Source organism: Plectropomus leopardus, chromosome 5 (assembly GCF_026936395.1).
Source record: "Plectropomus leopardus strain MGB_pleo_1.0 chromosome 5, ASM2693639v1, whole genome shotgun sequence".
Classification (NCBI taxonomy): Eukaryota; Metazoa; Chordata; class Actinopteri; order Perciformes; family Serranidae; genus Plectropomus; species Plectropomus leopardus.
Window position 1 is genome coordinate 34,956,587 of NC_142180.1, and position 20,219 is coordinate 34,976,805.

The 20,219-nt window shown below is 38.6% G+C and overlaps 1 protein-coding gene across 10 annotated transcripts in view; it reads right to left on the reverse strand.

The window, feature by feature from the left end:
- The window catches only part of tp63 (tumor protein p63), an 81,464-nt gene that overhangs the window by 29,975 nt on the left and 31,270 nt on the right, over nt 1-20,219 (reverse strand). For 7 of the 10 annotated variants that reach the window (XM_088078073.1, XM_088078072.1, XM_088078069.1 and 4 more), the window contains 2 exons: nt 15,392-15,526; nt 14,747-14,876 (listed from right to left, as the gene is read on the reverse strand). In XM_088078073.1, coding sequence (XP_087934199.1) covers nt 14,747-14,876; nt 15,392-15,526 — 265 coding nt within the window. Of the gene's footprint in view, nt 1-5,731; nt 5,918-14,746; nt 14,877-15,391; nt 15,527-17,426; nt 17,569-20,219 lie in introns of those variants that run through there. The other 3 variants (XM_088078076.1, XM_088078077.1, XM_042483681.2) reach the window with 3 other exon arrangements.

Consider the following 20,219-nt stretch of genomic DNA (forward strand, 5'->3'; position numbering starts at 1 on the left):
GGCTTTAGTTAAATAAAGTGACATCCATGGGACCTGAGATGTGTTTGGATTTAATTTACCTTGAGAACAAATCTAGATCTGCACCATTAAGTCACTTAATCAATGGAAAGAATCGCCAACTATTTTTGATAATAAAAAATATTCAGACAATAATCATTTTAAATATGAAAATCTGCATCTTTTCTTTACCATTTATGATAGTAAAAAAAGAGTTGTCGGGTTTTAGACAAAATAAGCAAAGTGTCACTTTGCACTTGGTAAAACTGTGTTTCTTGCCATTTTTTGACAGTTATAAACTGAACGATTATCATCAAAAAAATCGAAAGATTAATTTCAGTTTTATTTATGGAGCCCATCATCACAAATCCCAGTTTGCCTCAGAGGGATTTACACCCCATTACATCCCTCTGTCCTCGGACCCTCACTGCAACGAAGGAAAAACGCCCCTAAAATTTAGTAAGTTTTAGTCGCCAGCTGTTTTTTAAAGCCTTTATTTAACCAGGTTTGTCCCATTGAGATTAAAATATGTTTTTTACAAGGGAAACCTGACCAAGAACAGCAACATCACAGAGTTTCAACGGTAAATAAAATTAACATAAAAGCACAATGTTAATGTTAATGAAAACCATTGTTAATTGTTTAGCCCTTCACACGTCTGTCTAACAGAACACTGAATATTTCATGTCAAGTTTCAGTGAAGGCTCTTGACACTCGAGGAAAGCATGCAAAAGGAAGTGGAGATCTGGTTTCCAAAAGAAACAAAGTCAATGGTACAGCAGCTCAGAGTTATGTTTACGGTCTAGCTCCTGTGATCACTGGCCCCAGAAATACCTCGGTGGCAGAAATACTAAATCTGATTTAATAATTCAGCCACTGAAATTCGTGTCTTGCTTTTGGATCAATGCTCTGCTGCAAACCGCCGTCTGATTCCATTTCCCACAACCACAACCATCCAGACGGGAGGAACGGAATTAAAATATCTGCCTCTAACAGGATGGAGAATACACCTGGGTCGCAGCCAGCCCCTTCCTGCTTGCTCCGCTTGCCATTCACCCCATTCCTTTCCATTTATAAACGGCACATTCCTGGACGAGGTGCCATGGCTCTCGCTCTTTAGACGGCCATTAATCTCTCCAGGGCCTCTTGTTTATTTCAAGCACGGCTGACCACAGCTGTCCGGATCACACCCACTGCACTGCCAGGTGTTAGCGGCGTGCCAGATGACCAACAAAACACACGCTCAGGTAGGTTATTAAACTGGTAATCAAGGGAGTATACTGTGAAGCAATGTTGCTGCTCTGTTGCAAACAGATCCACACACACTTCGTCACAGAGACACACCTGAGAGGAGGTCACACGAGTCAACTGAAAACTTGTGCAACAGTGCCAGAGGGAAGCTCGCCGTTTGGAGGGGGGTCACAGAGAGTGGCTGCTGCTTAACCCCCGAAACAATGACACCAGGGCTTATGAGAGCTTCTCTGGAGAACAATAATGCCGAGCATGCAGGTGTTAGGAGACAAGTGTTTTGGGAAGGGAACACACACACACACACACACACACACACACACACACACACACACACACACACACACACACACACACAGAGACAGAGAGAGAGAGAGAGAGAGAGAGAAAACTCTAAAGGAGACCCTCCAGCCTTTAGCAGGGAGAAACACATGCTCCCCTACAATGGGCTAATTACACACATTTATAAAGGTTAAAACCACTGATACTCAATTTACTAATCTGGCCCACAGTAGGGTGCTCCCAGCCATTTTCTAATTTACAATAAAAATAAAGTGATTCACACTGGGAATTATTTTTGTACTTTGAGTATACATTAGGTGGTAGAGTGCATAAAACAGCATCAAAAGCCCATAATGTCCACAAAGACTGGAAACATCTGAAAATCCTGGAAAAGTCCTAAAATCCTGGAAATGTCTTAAAATCCTATAAACCCCCCAAAATCCTAAAAATGCCCTAAAATCCTAGAAATGTGCAAAAATCTTGGAAATGTCCAAAAATCCTTAAAATATGCTAAAATCCTTGAAATATGCTAAAATCCCAGAGACATGCATGGGGCTACTGCAACTGGCCCCTGGCCTCCTGTCTTTTTGCAAAAGTGGCCCCCAAGCTGAGCATTCCTGGTTAAAACTCAGTGAAACTGACGAGTGAGTGCATCTGATCTCAGAGAAGAAAAAATGTGACAGATTCAAACCGGTTTACTGAAGAATAATAGAAGCTAATCAGTACTTTTTATTTTAGCCTACATGAATAAAAGAAAGAAAACGGTCCCTGTTATGCATGGGCAACTAACATGGTGATACAGTTTCATGTTTAGACAGTTTTTTCCCGTATGTGAGCAGTCATGATATCAAGCAATTCTTTTGAACTATGGCGCAATCTGCTGCAATTACAGCGAGGCGCTCAGCCGTTCAGAGATGACACAGCCTCCTCCACTACCTGCAGCCGTGGATGTGACAGCCACCAATTATCAATGTCAAATTATTGCTGGCCAGAGACCAAAAATAGATAAAAGAAAGGGACATAAAGCAGAATGTCTGACACTGAATACTTGCATTACACAGGGTTGTAGATAATGCCTCTCATGGTCTAATTGAATCAAAGGATTAAAGATGAGAAAAGAGGATAATTGAGCGGATAGTGAGGCCCACCAGAGTCTTACCTAAACTCATCACGTTTTAATGTTTAATTGACTGGAAGTGGGATATCAGTGTTTAAAAAGCTTGTGTGGGGGACTTTCAGGCCTTCCTTTCATCAGATCTGATTCCACTATAATACAGCAACCATTTAATAACCCCTTTAGCTGCTCTTAAAAATTCCTGCTGTTTATAGCCGACGCTGTGTTTAGGCCTTTGGGATGTCAGGCTGCTAAGCAGGAACACGGTAAATCAGCAGCCTTGACATCCACAACAGCCTTTAATAAAGTTTTTGAATGGTTGTGCAGTCTGTTTGGGGCCTTTGAGCGCTTTTCTTCGTCTGAGATAAATGCTGGGGTCAGCGTTTCAGGCCAACAGGAAAGGGAGGCTGCTGACCTTCAGAGAGATGGCCTGTTGATTACAACGTAGGAATCTAAATTATCCAGAACACATATCAGAGATTTTTCCAATACACATGGCAGCACTAATTTAAAAGTTACTGCTAGGGCAAAGTTACTTGGTATGGCACACTGACACAGTCAAGTTATTCCTTGTGTTATAGTTAGTGCTGGGCCAATGCCCAGATGAATGAAGGTAATAATCATGTCTTACTTTGGACATTTCTAATAGTATTAAAGTTTAGTTGACTAAAGGTAAAACATGACCTTTGCAGCTTGTGGGATGATTGTGGAGATTCTCTGCTCGCCTATCAGATCAGAGAGAGTTCACACTGTCATGAAATTACTGGAAAGTTTACAAATCTAGAAAAACTGTTTTCAGGCTGTTATAAAACGTAATAAATCGAAATATATGTAATCTTGATGCTCAGCATATCACAAACATCTAAAACTGCAATACTTACAATAGTTGTATCACGACTAAAGTATTGGGATTATATCATATCGTGGACTGTACCCATTTTAAACTACTCAAATAAAGTAAGGGAAATGGGGGAAAATTTTATGGAAAAGTTGGGAAAATTCATTGATAAAAATGTGTGGAAACCCTGGAGTGTCATTTATGTTAGTTTGATTATTATTAACAGTGGCACAAGTCAACATATATATTCTGTGATCTTTGGAAAATTATACAAGCCACACATTAACCATAAAATACTCCATAAAATACTGCCCCTCTGCCCACAAGTCTTCACACCATAAACTACAAACAGCTGTTAAGTAAATTTTCTCGACGTTTGAAGACGACAGATGAAATTCCATCACTTCTGCCTAAACACCGTATAAATTAAATCTCCTGTTGCTGTTAGGTGGTCACAAAGTGATAAGGCCAGAGTTTGGGGGACCAATAGATGACAGGAACCAGAGCAGACTTGGCCTGAGGGGGGAATAGCTCCCATTCCAGGCTCTCTGGTGACCTGCTGCGTGTACTTTGGGCCAGCGTGAGCATCTAAAGGTCTGTGATGAGTGACCACAGGGGAGGGAGGCATTAAAGGCTCAACAGGGCTGTGGGGGGTTAAGGTGGGGCTGGGTGGGGGTCTATCTACACCTCATACCTGCTGGGGTGGGCAGAGTAGGTGATTGTATCTACATCAACACACCATTAAAGCAATTACGATCCCGGACTAAACAGCAGCGCCTGGCCAGCCACATTCTAATGGTGGCAGCGGCTCCCAGGAGACTGGGGACGGGGGAACCCGATACCTCACAGACTGCGGGGATTGAGCCGGACACCACTTACAGACCCCCTGCTCAACAACTTAAAAGACAGTGACCTGACACACCTGCTATCTGCAACCTGCAATCTCAGAATCTATCAGCACGCTCTCTCGCTCGGCTGTTTGGATGCAGGATTTGGTCGGTAAAAGAAACTTGACACAATAGTTCACTAAAGCAACAAAAAAACTCCCCCAAAAAACCCCAGACGATTCTGAAACTTAAGTGTATATTTAACATAGTTCAAGCTTACCAAAAATCAAGAGCTTGTTGCATTTTTAAATACTGTAAACTTGACAGGGCCAGTTTCTTGGCTTGCTGTGGAAACATGATGGCTCAACTGAACTGATGCAAAACAATTTCCCAAATCAGAGGAAGCAGTGTTTTCTGATTTATTTTTTTAAAAGAAGCTGAACATTACTTCAGTACAAACTTCCTAAAATATTTCACTTCAAAACATCCTTCAAGTGTTTACCACCGAGCTCTGCAAACACAGATCCATCAATCAGGATGCTTGCACTTTCGAAATGAAAAATGGAAAAACGACTTGCGTATTTTTTGTTTGTTTGTTTTTTTCAAACTAAGAAATTGAATGCACATTGATGCATTAAAAACTTTTTTTTGCTAGTTATGGTTTGTTTTGCAAAAAAAAATTAAATGCAAAATGCAGACATTTGGATCAAGATAATGAAAAACTCCTGATTCTTCTGAAAATTCTTCATCAAAGTAGCACAAAATAACATCAGAATAGCCTCAAATCAGTAAAATGACCAACAATATGATGTTTTCTCTTCTATTTTCTAAAATCTATTTTCTTTTTTTCATTCGTTATAGGCCTATTTTAACTGAGGTTATCCATGTAAGGGGAAGAAACTTTTTCACCACAGATTTTTAGAAATTTTTTCACTCGTCAGCAACAATCAGGCTCAAAGTAAATCACGTCTTCTGACAAAATCAATGCCAAGCCAGACAGCAGCCATTTTACAAGAAGGACATGCAGCATTCACAGAGATTCTCCAGGTGTTTACATTCCCCTGCTCTCTGGACTATCACACGCACACAGAGGCGCACGCAAACACACACAAACTGTCAGACGAAAAACCATCTTCTCCGCGTTACGTCTTTTTATGGCAATTTTTACTCTATAAAAAACAGGATATTTATATTTTCTTTTACTTAATTAACACTGAATGTCTGAGTTTGACCAAAAAAATGTCCAGTAACAAATCATACAATTCAATTAAAGATTGTGGATCACTTAAAACAATGACATTAAATCTAAGTCCCCAAATACAAGGCCTGTAAGTGTTTTTGTGATATCTGGAGCTCTGGGGTACCAACTAAAGGAATGTGTGCGATGGCCGATGCCCCACACCGTTCCTCTGCGGTTGTTCTTACCTCGTTGTAAGATGTGGTGGACCCCGTCTCCAGGTACAACATGTTGGCGCTGAGATTGAGCAGAGCTGCTGCTGTTTGCTCCACTGGCTCCAGGATTCCACAAATCACTTTTCCCCACTCTAAAGGAGTGATGTGGACTACGGATGCAAAGTGGACACACAGAAGCTTCTATAGGATCTTTGGGATGTCATATATACCGGGAAGAGAGGGGGAGGGATCTAAGGAGCTACCTGAGTCCAATACCTGAGTCCACACCCATCTCCAGGAGAAGCACCGTCTCCTTACCCGTCCTTTGAAGCTGTGCAGGGATCCTCCAAGGTATTAGTTTGAGCAGCGAATTACTATTTCGTCTTGTTAGCGATGTTTAATATCAACAAAAGATCTGATTGCATTGCCATTGCGTTTTCCTTATTTTCAATGAGAGCACGAAATATGATAGAATAACAAAAGAAATACAGCAAAACACGTTCACCTCTGAACTGCCATCATTTTAACTCATAAACCACATTTAATGCACTCTTGATTATATCAATGTAAGTGCATGATATTAAAAAAATCAAAACGGGCAAATTCTTTAAATGCTGATGATAAAAAAAAGAGTAAATACCTACAGAGAAAAATCCATTGGGCCAACAAACCCCAGACTGAAGTGGAGTCTGGGGCTGTGAGAGTATACATTCAGCAGCTAGTTAGCATAAGAATCGCTCCCCTTTGCATCCCCAAAGCAATCCTGATGCAGAGCCCCCCAGAAAAACAATGTGACTCCTGTAGATTGCTTGTATCTATCAGAGATGACTGATGTAGATCTGTTTTGCAAACACAGATAGTGTCTAGATGCTGCAATGGTGCCAGCATCTAGAAATGTGACAGTATCAAGACAATTGACACCATGAATTTAAGAACAATTTGGCTTTGGACATTTATTTGCAATATTTCAACTGAGGAGCTGAAATCGTGGCATTTGGTTCGAGTGGATTTAGCAAAGTAAAACATCTAATATACAACGGTTTACAAAAGCAACCCAACCTCTCTATTAAAAATTAGTGCAAAACCAAGACATTATCCACACAAATAAACTGTCTGGTGTCACCATTGTGCTCCTCTGGATGCCTAGTAGTGCAGATTAAAATAAAAATCTCTGCTTACAATCTAGTGTAACAGCATCACAGCAGATGTCAACCTGAGTGAATAGAACTGGCTGCACTGGTAGATGACAAGGGAGGAGACTGGGCGGCCAGTGCTGCACAAATCACTTGTATTACTGCAGCTGGGGGGTTAAAAAAACTCCTGCCCTGTGGTCAGAATGATTTGAAAGCTGTCTGAAAACTTAAGCACAACTATGACCTGAAGTCAGTGTCTCCAATCACCAGCCACACCCTGGTCGGGCCCCGGGGCTACGAGCCCACAGGTCAGCCTGTCACAAAGGCAAATCAACACTTTAAAGAGCCCAATTCGGTGGCCTCCCGAGGTAGCCAGGCTGCAGTGAGGACCTGGCCAAACCTTGAGTGTGACAATTAGTTCAGCTAAACAAACTTCTAATTATGTTAAAACAACATTGGCATCTGAAAAGCAGTTAGAGTACTCTGTGAATAAAGTCAATAGAACAGTAGGTGTTTTCAAGCAGGACAGGAGACTCAGTATAATAAATACTGATAAATACTGATGCAACTGAGGTCAGGCTGAGATAAACTGCAGTGGGTTTGTAAATAAACACATAACCTAACCTTTTTAACCCTTAAGGGACTGTTTGGTGCATTTTAAATGCTTTGCATTCTTCATTTTTTCGATAACTTTGGCTGTGTTTATGCATTGGACATACATTTTGACAAGATTGTGTATTTAGGTTTAATCCTGGAACTTCCAGCTCAGGTCCTACAATAACTCTAAAATTTACTGTGTAAACAAAAGTGTTACAATCACACTGTTAAGTGCAAAAAATGAGCCACTGAAACCCATTCAGACTGCAATGTTTTAACCCCATAGCCATCAAAGCATAAAAAACATGCATTTTATTATTTCTGGGTGTCATTCTGGACTTTTGCCTTGGAATTTCTGATTTTTACTATTTTCCACTTGATGACATCATTTTTACCACATTTTATATATGGAGAAAATACATGCTATTTTCACTAGGTGCACTGTGACAATCAATGCTGCTGCAAATCACTGGCATATCCCAGGCTGTGATAACAAAAAAAAAATCTACATATAGTCTTTGTAGTATACTGAAAATCGCTGATTTTTGTGAGGGGTTTCATATAAAAACATGGTGACATCATGACAAAAAAACTGTCATTTCAAGTAATACAACTCTGAAAATTAGTGAATATTTTATATTTATTATTTATTATTAGGACTGATGTTGGTTAAAAAAAATCAAAGTAAGTAGAGTATAATATTCATTTAGAATATTTTTTAAAACTTGATTGTGAAAAGCGCATTTAATGCACAGAGTGCTATGAGTGTATGCAATACTGATGCAGGTCCTAAGGGTTAAAGGGCATGCTTTTCTTGCATAATTAAACAGAGAAAACAACAAACTAATAATGACGAATCCTAAAATGTTTGTTTATGGCACAGAAATCAATGTGGATTATAATTTAAGGAACCACCTCATTTGTATCATATCTGCCCATCCTAAACTCTACTCTCAGACATCTCTATTAACTGCTTCACCTCAGCGGTGAGAAACTAAGAAGAGAGTCGGACCAGGCCGCAGCTAAAGATCCACAGATCCAGGGGCTCAGACAAAAGAGGCTTTGCTAAAGTTTTTCCTTTTAAAGAAGCTGTTCCTTAAGTCAGATAGATTAGTTTAGTATCAGGTGTCAGGCTGCAGTAGCTGGGAAGGCACAGACACCTGCCCTGAAAACAGTGTGAGCTCCCGTCCACACCGACAGACGCAAACAGTCAATGCAGAGAGAGAGCATCACTTGGGTGGCATTTCCTAAAACCCCAACAATCAACTGCCACCAAATCCTAAAATAGTCCTCTTTAAAAGAAATTAACTTAAGCTGCTTTAGTTAAAACTCATTTTCTCACTGGAATATTTTGTTTCAAAAGGCGCTGGAAAAATTCAAAGGGAAAAGAAAAAGGCCAAATGTAACTGTATGCATAAAGAATTTATCAATTCATCAGACATAGTGTAATTAATTAATTCATCAGTATTTGGGATGTGGGTTTGTGTTCAAGGTCTAATTTAAAGGCTGCAGAGTCTTTCATCAGTATCAGAGTTGTTCTGCTGACAGAGGAGCACATTTAACTACAGTTGTTAAATAAACAATATTTGGATAAGTGTCATTTAAAGCACTGAACAGCAAACCACTTTAAGACCTTAAACTTGACTTAGCCTAGAAGCTGAAAAATTAAAAATTAATAATCCAACCAAAATTTGTCCTATCATAGAGAATAGCTTTTTAAAATTCTAACACAATTTCTGATATCACAGAAAACTATTTATCTCTAATGTGGCTGTTTAAATGGTGTCCTGAGCCCTTCACACTGCAAGACAAATTATCAAAAATGTATTCAAACCAACAACTGCCTTTTTGAACAAAATGCACTATTTTACAATGTTTCTGTCACCACTGAATCCACCTCAGTCTGGATCAAGCCCCATGCATGATGAGAAGTAGTGAATTAAATTCTTATATTTAAAATAAATCTACAAGGATAACTGATGTTATATAAAAGACATTAATGGGATTATTACTGGAGGATTTATTCATGCTCTCTCTCTCTCTCTCTCTCTCAAAGAGTGCGACCTGCCAGTATTTCAATTGAACCTGGCATGATGTAGTACTACTAAAAGTCGAGTTAAGCCCGGTCTTAGATGAAAGAAAGATGTAAGAAAAAACACAAGACATGAGGGCGATAGGGGCTCACGCTGCAGCATCCTCACATCCACAGTTTTTATACGAGGTCTCGGTCTGACTCAACAGTTATTCAAGTGGACCGTGGCGAGCTCTCTTCCCGGTGCTACGCCTTAAAAAACATTTCTTAACGTGCTGGAGGCAAATGGGTGGAGCATGTCAAAATACAAAACGAACTTATTATGGTTGGGTATTTAATGCACAGGCTTACTTTGAATTAAATACAGTAAGTCCTCAATGAATAATCCAAGTAAAATCAAAGTTGTGCCTCAGTAAGTGAAATTAAAAAAGTTGTAAGACTAGTGTTGTAATTTAAGAGGTACTAAAATATCTGCATATTTGGACAAATAAAGCATAAGATGGACTGTCAACATAAATTTTTTTCCTTGTAAGTTGGGTGTAATTAGATAAAATAAAAGGGGTTTATGGGTCCCCACTGTGAACAGCAGTACAAGGAGAGAAACAAATGCAGATAAAATAGAAAGAAACAGAAACAAATAGTAAAAGATACATAAACTAAAATAATAATAGAATGAAAACAGAAACTGCACTGGCAGCACAGCGATGACGTGGTTAACACTGTCACAGCACAGCATGGGTTTTTTCTGGGTTCTCTGGTTTCCTCCCACAGTCTATAGACATGCAGGTTAACTGTTGACTCTAAATTGCCCGTAGGTGTGAATGTGAGCGTGAATGGTCGTCTGTCTCGATGTGTCAGCATGTGTCAGGTCTGGCGACGTGTCCAGGGCTCACCCCGCCTCTCGGCCAATCTCAGCTGTAACAGACTCGATCCCCCGTGACCCTTAACAGAATATAAGCTGCTACGAATAATGAATGAATGAATATAAAAACTATATGACAGAATTTGGAGACAAATTTCAGGAAGTGACAGTGATGTGATTTATAGCAGCAGAGACCACTAGAGACCATCTTGCAATGCGAGCCGCAATACATTGATCCACTACTTAAAACAAATTAGGGCCAAAAACGTAAAGTGTTTAAGTCAACGTCCCTTCCATATTTGTCATTTTGATCTCACCTACACAGTTGTATTCATCACTGCATCTTGTACTGTTGCAACGTTATAACAAAAATCTGTCCACAGACAGAAGACATATAAACACTCGGCAAAGTACCCAAAACAGCTTCTGTGTTTCCTGCTACAATAGGAGCCAACAGGACCAGTTTGCCATGACGACACACAGAAACAAAGAGTTAAAACGGTACGAACCGTTTAGACATTATCACAGTTGGTAATGAGTCTGTAAGTAATGTACACCACACTGATACATGATGTGACGAAGTGATGGTACTTAGTGTTGTGCCCAAAGGTGCCCAAGCACCCATGTTTGTATTGTATATTAACCCTTTGAAACCAGAGCAAATTGGCCTAATTTCTTTCAAAAACATTGGAAGAAGTTTTAAGTGAGAGTAACAGGAAAAAATACCTGAAATTAAAAACAAAAGACAAGAGAAAAATGAATAGAACAAAAAAACAAAACAAAAAGAAAACCCAAAAGGTAAAAAAAAAAAATCGAATATTTAGATAAAATAGTTAATAATTTTAATGATGATGATAATAATCTTTTTTTGTCTATTTATTTATTATTATTATTGAGAATTTTTCCAGGTCATTTCCTTTTTCCATTTTCTTACAATTTGTGGGGAATCTCTTGCCAAGTTGTCCAATGCCTTATTTGCCATGTTTTCATAAGGAAAAATAAACTAATTTGCTCAGGTTTCTGAGGTTTACATGCATGTGAAAGGTGTCTGAATGCAGCACAAAAAAACTGATGTCTTTCCACTTTTCAAAGTGTTAACGTATTGACACGATGACTAACACAACTCTCAAAATGACAAAGAATAAAACATCTGACGCCGACACGAGAGCGGAAATGATTGCTCCACATGTGGCAGATACCTTTCGGATGACTGCATTCACATTAAACTGACATTCTGTGAATCTCGCGGAGAAAGCTGATCAGCTGCTTAGACATCGAACTACTGCAGCAACACGAGGAGGTGAGGTGAAAAAAGTACGAATCCAAACACAAACATGTAATTAGATCTCGGGGAAGCTAGCTGTGTGTTGACTGAGCTACTCTGCTGTAAAGTTGTTTAAACTTTATCCTGCGTCTGAGAAGAAGCTCTGCTCCTCCGCTCCACACTGCGTCTTCCACGCACAGCTGATCAGAGCTTTATCTGGGTGTAAAATCAGCTGTTTGGGGTAGGATATAGCGTTTCTCCTGCCACTATTTCTGCTACATTCCTTCATGTTATTCTACCCTCTGCTTGCTCCCCCCCTTGTTGCCACCCCCCACCTTTACACGGAGAAGACACGTACTGATAGATGAGAGCTGGGACCTCTGCGAGTGAGGCAGGTGCTGCGTTAAATTGTTGCCCTGCAGCTACAGAAAAAAAAAATCCAGAAGAAAGAGGAATTTCAGATTAAACATAAACCCTACACAATACAAATAAGTCCCCCAGGGCACTAAACAGTGAGCTGCATCCTAATGACTCACGAAAGAGGCACACCTCCACGCGGGTGGAGGAGAAAGGGGGGGTCGGGTGAGGGTGGTTGTGCCCACCACCTCCTATCATCAAAACAGCGCGATCGGGGCTTGGTGATTGGCAAGCCGCCACGGCAGCGGGCTCTTAGTCCCACACGAATGCTGCCCAAGTTGCTGGCGTGCCAATCACAGCACCACGCCTCTCTTTGGTAGAGAGGAAAGTGGGTGGTGGGGGTGGGGCCATTAATCACCAGTTCAAGAGAGCACAGGCCCCCCCGGGGGGATGCACAGGGTAACATTACTCAGCTCCTTGAACAAAATTTTTATTTGCTATTTTTTTCCATCCTGGCTGGACAACAGCATTCCTGCGCTGGGAGGGGAACATGCACATCATCCCTCAGTAGCAGAGCTGGCAGAGATACGCTCCTCACTCCAGGTCAAACAGGAGGAGTTCATGCAGTGCAACATCTAAACATAACACAACATTAACTAAACAGCTTCTTTTTTTTCTTAGTGCTTTACTCAGCTGCATTATAATGTGAATATGTTGTAGGGATGTTCCCTATGACTGATTTCCTGTACTTTAACGGAAGTTTAAATCTTTAAATCACAGTAATACTTTTGATCAGGGGGAGAAATTGTGGTTTGTGAAAGTCGTTCTGATGCCAGCAGAGAATTATAGCAAGTAGAGATAAGTACAGGCACAAGTGTCTAAAATATAAAAACATTAACGGTATACAGTTAGCACTAGTATGTAAATGTTAAAAAATAAAGTAGGCATCACACAAACATCACCTAAAAATAATGAGAAAAAAACTGATAAAAAATATGAAAATGATGTTGAAATATGCAGATAAAAATGTGCTACTCATCATATTTTGTTAGATTTTTTTCAGTAACATAATTGTGAATAATAAAATTGCTTTAATTATGAATATGGTTTTTGGGACATCTAGAATTTGGATCATTTTCGAATAATGCTAGATAAGATAATTCTCTTGTCACCTTTTACTAATTTCTTGCAGTTTGTGGGACATTTCTAACCCAGTTAATCAATGACTTTTTTCCAATATTTTTGACACAAAACTAACTAATTTTCTCAGGTTTTGAAGGGTCAAATAGTTCATGAAAGGCATCTAAATGCAGCACAAGAAAAATGATACTGATCCAGGTTTCAAGGGGTTGAACTTAGACTAATAGACTAGCCTAAGTTAAATGTAAGAAAAAAACAATCAAAATTTAGCAACATTTAATCTGTAAGGTTAATAAACATTGTGCAAAAATTATTTTTTTTAATTTAAAAAATAAAAAAATAAAATAAAATTTTTTTTTAGAGCTATTTAAAATCGTTAAATAGCAGAATCGTATTTTAGAAATTAATCACTAAAATCGGTCACTTTGCATCATGAATTATGAATATTGCACATTGTCCATCAAAACACGGCTACAGCTCATTAAAACTGACACACAAACCGACATATACGGGTACGTCCTGGGTTCTCACAGTCTCCAGGGCTCCCAAAACCACCTCTCCCGTTGAGCCTCGCGAGGTGACATTCAGCCACTGCTGAGTGTGCATGAGGCTCAGACATATTTACCACGCTAAACGTTTGTGGACAGCAATCACGTGCTTGTGTATGCGTGTGTGGAAAAGAGGGATAAAGAGAGAGAAAGAGGGAGATTCTCTGATGACCAGAGCTGCTGATTGGCCTCACATGCCAATCTGAAAAAATTTCCATTAGGTATCTTCATAATAACTTTAAGAGACTAGCATTGCTGGTGCCGCCCAGCAAGTGTAGTAATGTTTAATTAACTTTGAGTAATCGTACACATCCCTAATGTGTTCTCACAAGAGGCAATTTCACAACTCCTGCAACAGCGCTCTCAGTTAAAAAAAACACAAAACACACAGACACAAAAACCCACAAATTGAAGAGTCACAGCATAAAGTACATCATCAGCTTCGTGACACTACAAACTCACATTCTACCATCAACAGACTCTGAGAGTCTCATGGGGGGCCACCCAGGTCAAGCACAGCTCAGGCTGAATGAGATCATATCAACACTTTACAGACAAACATCTCAGACGAAAAAAGATAAACCAGCACGATTCACCGGCTGTTAAACAGCTCTGCACTAATTTTCACAACGGTCCGGGGAAATTCCATCGTAAATATGGAAATTGAAAGTACAATTGCTGTTGTACAACCTATTGGAATTTACACTGGAAGTCCCATTAACACAGAATGAAAGTAATCTAATACGGTGCACTTATTAATCAACCAAAGGCACTCTGTAGGTGCTCTCTGTGGAGCGTTCTGTATGGTGTCACTTGTTTTAGAATAACTGGTTCAGTAAGTCTATTGCTTTGTATTTTTTTTTTCTTTTTTTAAGAAAATTATTGGTGAAACATCTACAACATTTATATCTTTTCAGTGAAAGCACTAATGACAGAGAACGTTCATTGCTTGAACCTTATGTTTCCATAAACAAAAAAAGTTTGCATTTAAACATTTTAGATTTTGGTTAAAAGTGATGTTTGCTTGTTGTGTAAATGGGAGCAGGAAGTGCTTGTGAAAAAAACATAAAAAATAAAACTGGTGTTTAACTCGAACAGCAAACCTACGTACTTACAGCAAGCGTCTCTTCTGGCTCATGCATGGTGATGCAGTCCATACTGATCTGAATGGTGTTTCCTGCAGACCCGTCAGGCGGACTGTCTCTGAAGTTCAGCTCTATGGGCTGGACTGAATGAATGGCAGATCTGAAACACAAGAGACAACAAACACATTTTTATAAAGGATATATCACCAATTTTCAAGCAGTTTTGACTCAGACTCTAGACGGACTCTGGTGAACTTCCCTCCAGAGCCTAGATATTAGGGGTCAACAGATTATCGGCCTGGCCTATTATTGAAACAGATAATTGGCATTTTGCAGATTATTTGCATTTTAATGATGGCCAATAAAATGAATTGATTAAAAAGTGCAAAGAAAATGTGAGCACGGGAGGATCAATCAGGAACTACTATTATTCATTCATTTTTACATTTTCACAGAATTTTTTTTTTTTCAAAGTTGCTGGGAACTTGTTGTATATGATGGTGAACGTTTCAGTTTTGATTTAATATTTGCTAAAGGCATTTAAACAAGTTTTGTGTTGAAGTTTGTTATATTTTAAATATTGACGGAGAGATTTAAAAAAATCAATTTAACACTTTTTTAAGTTTGTTGTGTATGCTTTTATATTTTGGGTTTTTTTTTTTATTATTCACTTACTGGTCCAGCATATCAAACAGTTGGTTGAATACATCTTGGCTGAAAAAGTCAGTAGTCTGTGCTGACTGATTCTGGGACATGGCGGTGAGGAATGAGCTCTCTCTCCAGGACAAACGTGACGAAGGATCCCTGAGTCTGCAAGACACAATCAACCACAATCACATTCATTTTAGTACTCATATTCTGAATAAGTAATCCTTACTTTACTATTCTGAAAAACGCACAACTATTTTAATAAGTAGTTTTAAAAGCTGCAATGTCAGCAAACATTCAGCATAAATGTTGATGTGCTGAGCTGAGATTTGGCCACCCAGCCTGTGGAGGAAGGGAGGAGGAGGAGGAGTCCTGCTGGCAGCCATTCATGAAGAGCACTTCCATTGTGAAGAAGTCAGCCTGCATAATACTGAATATTTGTACTACACATAATGGTGATTATGCACCATTCAGACAGAGGCACTTTGACCTGCTCCCCTGAAACATTACACCTGCTTCAGAGCTCAGCCTGCCATTGTTCCTGCTGAAGTGGCGCACGCTGCAGTCTGAGACGGGCGGAATTCCCCCCGCAGTCTATATGATAGCACTGCTGCAACTTCTGGTATGTGTACAGCTGGACGGGCTTGGGGGGGCGGGGAGGAGATGGGGGCCCATAATCTGAAGCTGGCACTATTTCGGGTTTTGGAATTCCCCAACACTGCGTGATGAATGATATTAATACCTGACTTACAAACACAGGCATATCTAATGAAGCAAATAATTTAACTTATGCAGGAGGTACACAGTGGGGAGTGTAACATAAAAAAAGTGTTCAATTTGCAATGCCTAAAAAAAACATAGAGAGGGGGATGAAGAACATTAAGCATACAGATCATTCAGATTGGGCAAGATTGGCAAGTTTTTTTCCAAAACTGACACTATGTAACGGTTTTTAGCGCTTGAGAGGAGCAATAATGTACAAGTACTGGCCGTTACAGACTGCATTTGGACACTGGACATGTACATTATTTTCCACATCCATGTATCTGTCAATAAAACTTGTGGAGCATATTGGTTTATACGTATTTGCATTTACTAAAAAGAATAAAACAATACTTACTATACGTAGAATATTTTTGACAGGCTAAATGCACTCAAAAATAAACATTTGAGTCGAGTACAGACACAAAAACTTGACTATGTATGCATTAACAAATACTTCTGTCAATCAAAGTTAGCTAAATAATAAGAGATATGAAAACAACAACAGTTCCTCAACACAGCCTGATGAATGATATTAATACCTGACCAGCAGACATATCTGATGAAGCAAATAATTTAACTTATGAAGTAGGAACACATGAGGGAGCATCACATTTAAAATAAAGTTATATTAATATATATATATGAGTACATTTAGAAACCTTCAACCCCACAACATCATGTATAGAGACTTCGAGTGCTTTAAGACTAACTAAACCACAAACGTTCAGTTAAAACCCAATATAAACATAGCATTACATGTAACAGCTGTCGGAAAAAACTGAAAATTGATCAATGTTTGTTAAGATAAACACTTGTGCCATCGGTGGCTGAATGGATAAAGCTAAACACAGTGTACACTCCGCAGTGGGCTCGGGTTCGATTCCCACTCTCACTCCCCCTTCATAAAAGGCTAAAATGCCCCATAAATTAATCTTTAAAAATATACACATTTTGAACTGCAAGAACTCACAGCTAGCTTATGCGTTCAAAATAATGAGGAAACAAGTTAGCTAGCGCTGCTCGGGAAAAACGCATACAAATAGCAAGACAATTCCTTAACTGTAATATAAAAAACTAAGATAAAGTCGTTTTGTCAGCTTCATGTACGACCAAATATAGCTCCTAAGTTGCTTTTACGTTGTCAAAATGAATAAATTAGTGCGCTAAGGTTAGCTGCATTGAGCTAGCTTATCTACATTAGCCTACTTAGCATGTTAATGCTAATTAGCAAAACAATCGGTAACTTCAGCTCATTTTCCTTCAGCGAGCGAAGCTAATATTACAAAAACAATTCTACCTTGACTTTGTATTAATCCCACACAAGTGCTTGTGTCTGATGGAGTTTATTTATCTAAACGTTGTAATTATTCCGCTAAAGTGTTTCGGCAGTGTAACCGTCAGCGTCACGAGCTCCTGACGCTCTTCTGGCGGGTTTGATTTAGTTCCGGTTGACCTCACGACCCTCCCATTGTCATGGCAACTAGAGTCTCGCGGGAACTCAGTGCAGATAGACACAGCAGCCAATTTTATATCTGTAAAATCTTACAAACAAAATTGTTTCATCATTATTGCATTAATATTTATTCGGCCAAAACTGACAGTCTGCTTTTGTTCTATTTTAGTGATGTGCTGGAAAATATATTTATTTTTATTTTTTTAAAACATTGCACTAATATCCGACTGTTGTTCTAGTTTTTAGCTGTAGGTCACATTAAAAACATAGTTAATTTCCTTGTATGCACTACGTGGTCATTGACACTGATTCTGATTATTTATTTGAATAGTTATTTAAATGCTTTTGGAAAAATAGACTTGCCAAAACTAGAAAGAATATTTATTGCTTAGATATTTAAGATGGTAAACTAATAAGATTCTTTTTCCGACTGTTTTAATTTTCATATTAGGACACTGTATCAGTGATAATCTACTTTTACCAAAAGTAAAAGTACAGATATCTTACCAAAAACTGACTTTGGTAGAAGTCAAAGTCATCTATTAGAATATCACTTGAGTAGTAAAAGTTTTAAAGTATCTGATATTTACTGTTCTTAAGTTTCAATAGTAATTTTATGATATAAAATGTACTTACGGAGACTTATTAAAAGTAAAAGTACAAGTAAATATTCGGTATTAAAAAAAGCAAGCTGTCAGCATTTTGAGAATCATGAGGTTTATTTCTCCCTAACATGTAAACCACCTTAAAAATGGAGTGTATAAGGTGTTTGTCTTTCTTTGTTTGTTTTTACAGCTTAAAGGATTTAAAGAACAAAAAATCCAGTTTGCCCTTCCCTCCAATTTGTAATTACGATGCTTTAGGCAGATCTATTGGTGTAATAGTTTAGATCTACACTTTATTTAGGACACGAAGTAAAAGTGAAAGACAGTGACTGACATAAAAAAAAAACTTAAGTAAAGCACAGATAATCCCCAAAAAAGGGTACTTAACAGAGTATTATTAGGCTACTTTCTTACATTTGACTACTGCACAGGACGTCTGGAATCACGTCTACAGTGCAAATCAGAACAATATGGTTCCTCGCAGAGAAACGCCATAACTTTAAAAAATAGACGGCAGTTACTGGAAAAAAAAAAACAAAAGGTGGATGAATAGAAGAACAAGTAGATTGCAGGTGGAGCAGGTGTGGCGTCACCTCAGTTAATGGAGAAGGGAGGATTTAGGTGTGGTCCCACTGACCTCTGTCTCAGTTAAGCTTCCTTTGATTTTGGCTTTAATTTTCCTTCAAATGGCTATTCTGCAAAACTCGTTCAACTGTCACCTCATTAACTCGTCCAAAAGACTTTAGGGCTTTGCTTCACAGCATTGTCTGTCTACCTGTTACAGTCCAGAAATATGAGCACAAAAGTTGTGCATCAGGTTCAGCATGTGTTGCCGCTTCAGTCTATTAATACAGTTCAATATTATCTTAATGAAACTGTGGCCTTTTGATGCTTCGTACTCTGATATATTTGTGCTTTTTCCAGATTTAGTGGTGTTTTTGTTTCCTCTGCAGTTAAATACAATATGTGCACAGTCCCGTAAACTCTTAGAAATGAAAGTTTGTACTAAAGGTTCATGGAAAGTGTTTAATCCCTTTAAAACTTGAATTGGCATGACTTTTTCTTGTGCTGCAATCGGTCAGCTTTGACAAGTATTAAACCTTTGAAAAACGTGCAAAAAAGGAAATGAGCAACTAGTCAAGAAATGTCCCGCAAATTAAAAAAATAAGTACATTTAAAAATGATTTTTAAAAATGCTCAGGTAAAATATACAAAGAACTTAATTTTTAATCACTATCATTATATATTTAAAATAATTTTACAGAATTACCATTAAGATTTTTTTCATGTTATGTCTTCCTTTTTTTTTACTTCGCAATTTTGTATCTACTCATTTATTTAGTAATTAAGGTATTCTTCTTTTTTTCAAATTTTCCACTAAGTTTGGGGTCATTTCTTTATTAAGTTGCTCATTGCCTTCTTCCCACAATTTAAAAATAAATCAAGCCAATTTGTTCATGATTAAAAGGGTTAAAATGTATCCAAACCAAGACTACTGCTATAAATACAGACAATATGTCCCCTTTCATGTGTACGTACACTTTTATAGACAATATAATATTTTAATATTTTTAGACTTCTACAGATTAAATAAAAATAAATTAAAAATGTTTTTAAAAAATTGCACATATGGACACCTTATGTGCAATTTTTGGTTTAGTTAAAAAAAATAATTAAAAAATCTATCAATTAATGTCTGCCTTTTATGATATTTAGCACTTTTATTTTAAAAGGCAGCGTAGATAGATGGGTTTATCCCTATTCTGGCAGTTGTTTGTCTCCTCTGGGTGTCTGGTTACTCAGAGAGTTTTTCAGGTAGCCCGAGGCAAAGGCTGTTCAGCATCCACTTAAAGTCAGCGCAGCGCCTCCAGACGAGACTGGGGCAGAGGTCAGCTCTAAACAGGGACGGCCATTGTCTCTTGGCAGGTTGGGCACAGCGACCGATGAAAATGCAATCAAAACAAACAGCCCAGCCGATCGGGGCCCTTCTCCAGTGTCTTTATTAATCACTTGTTCAAAGGCCTAAGACCTT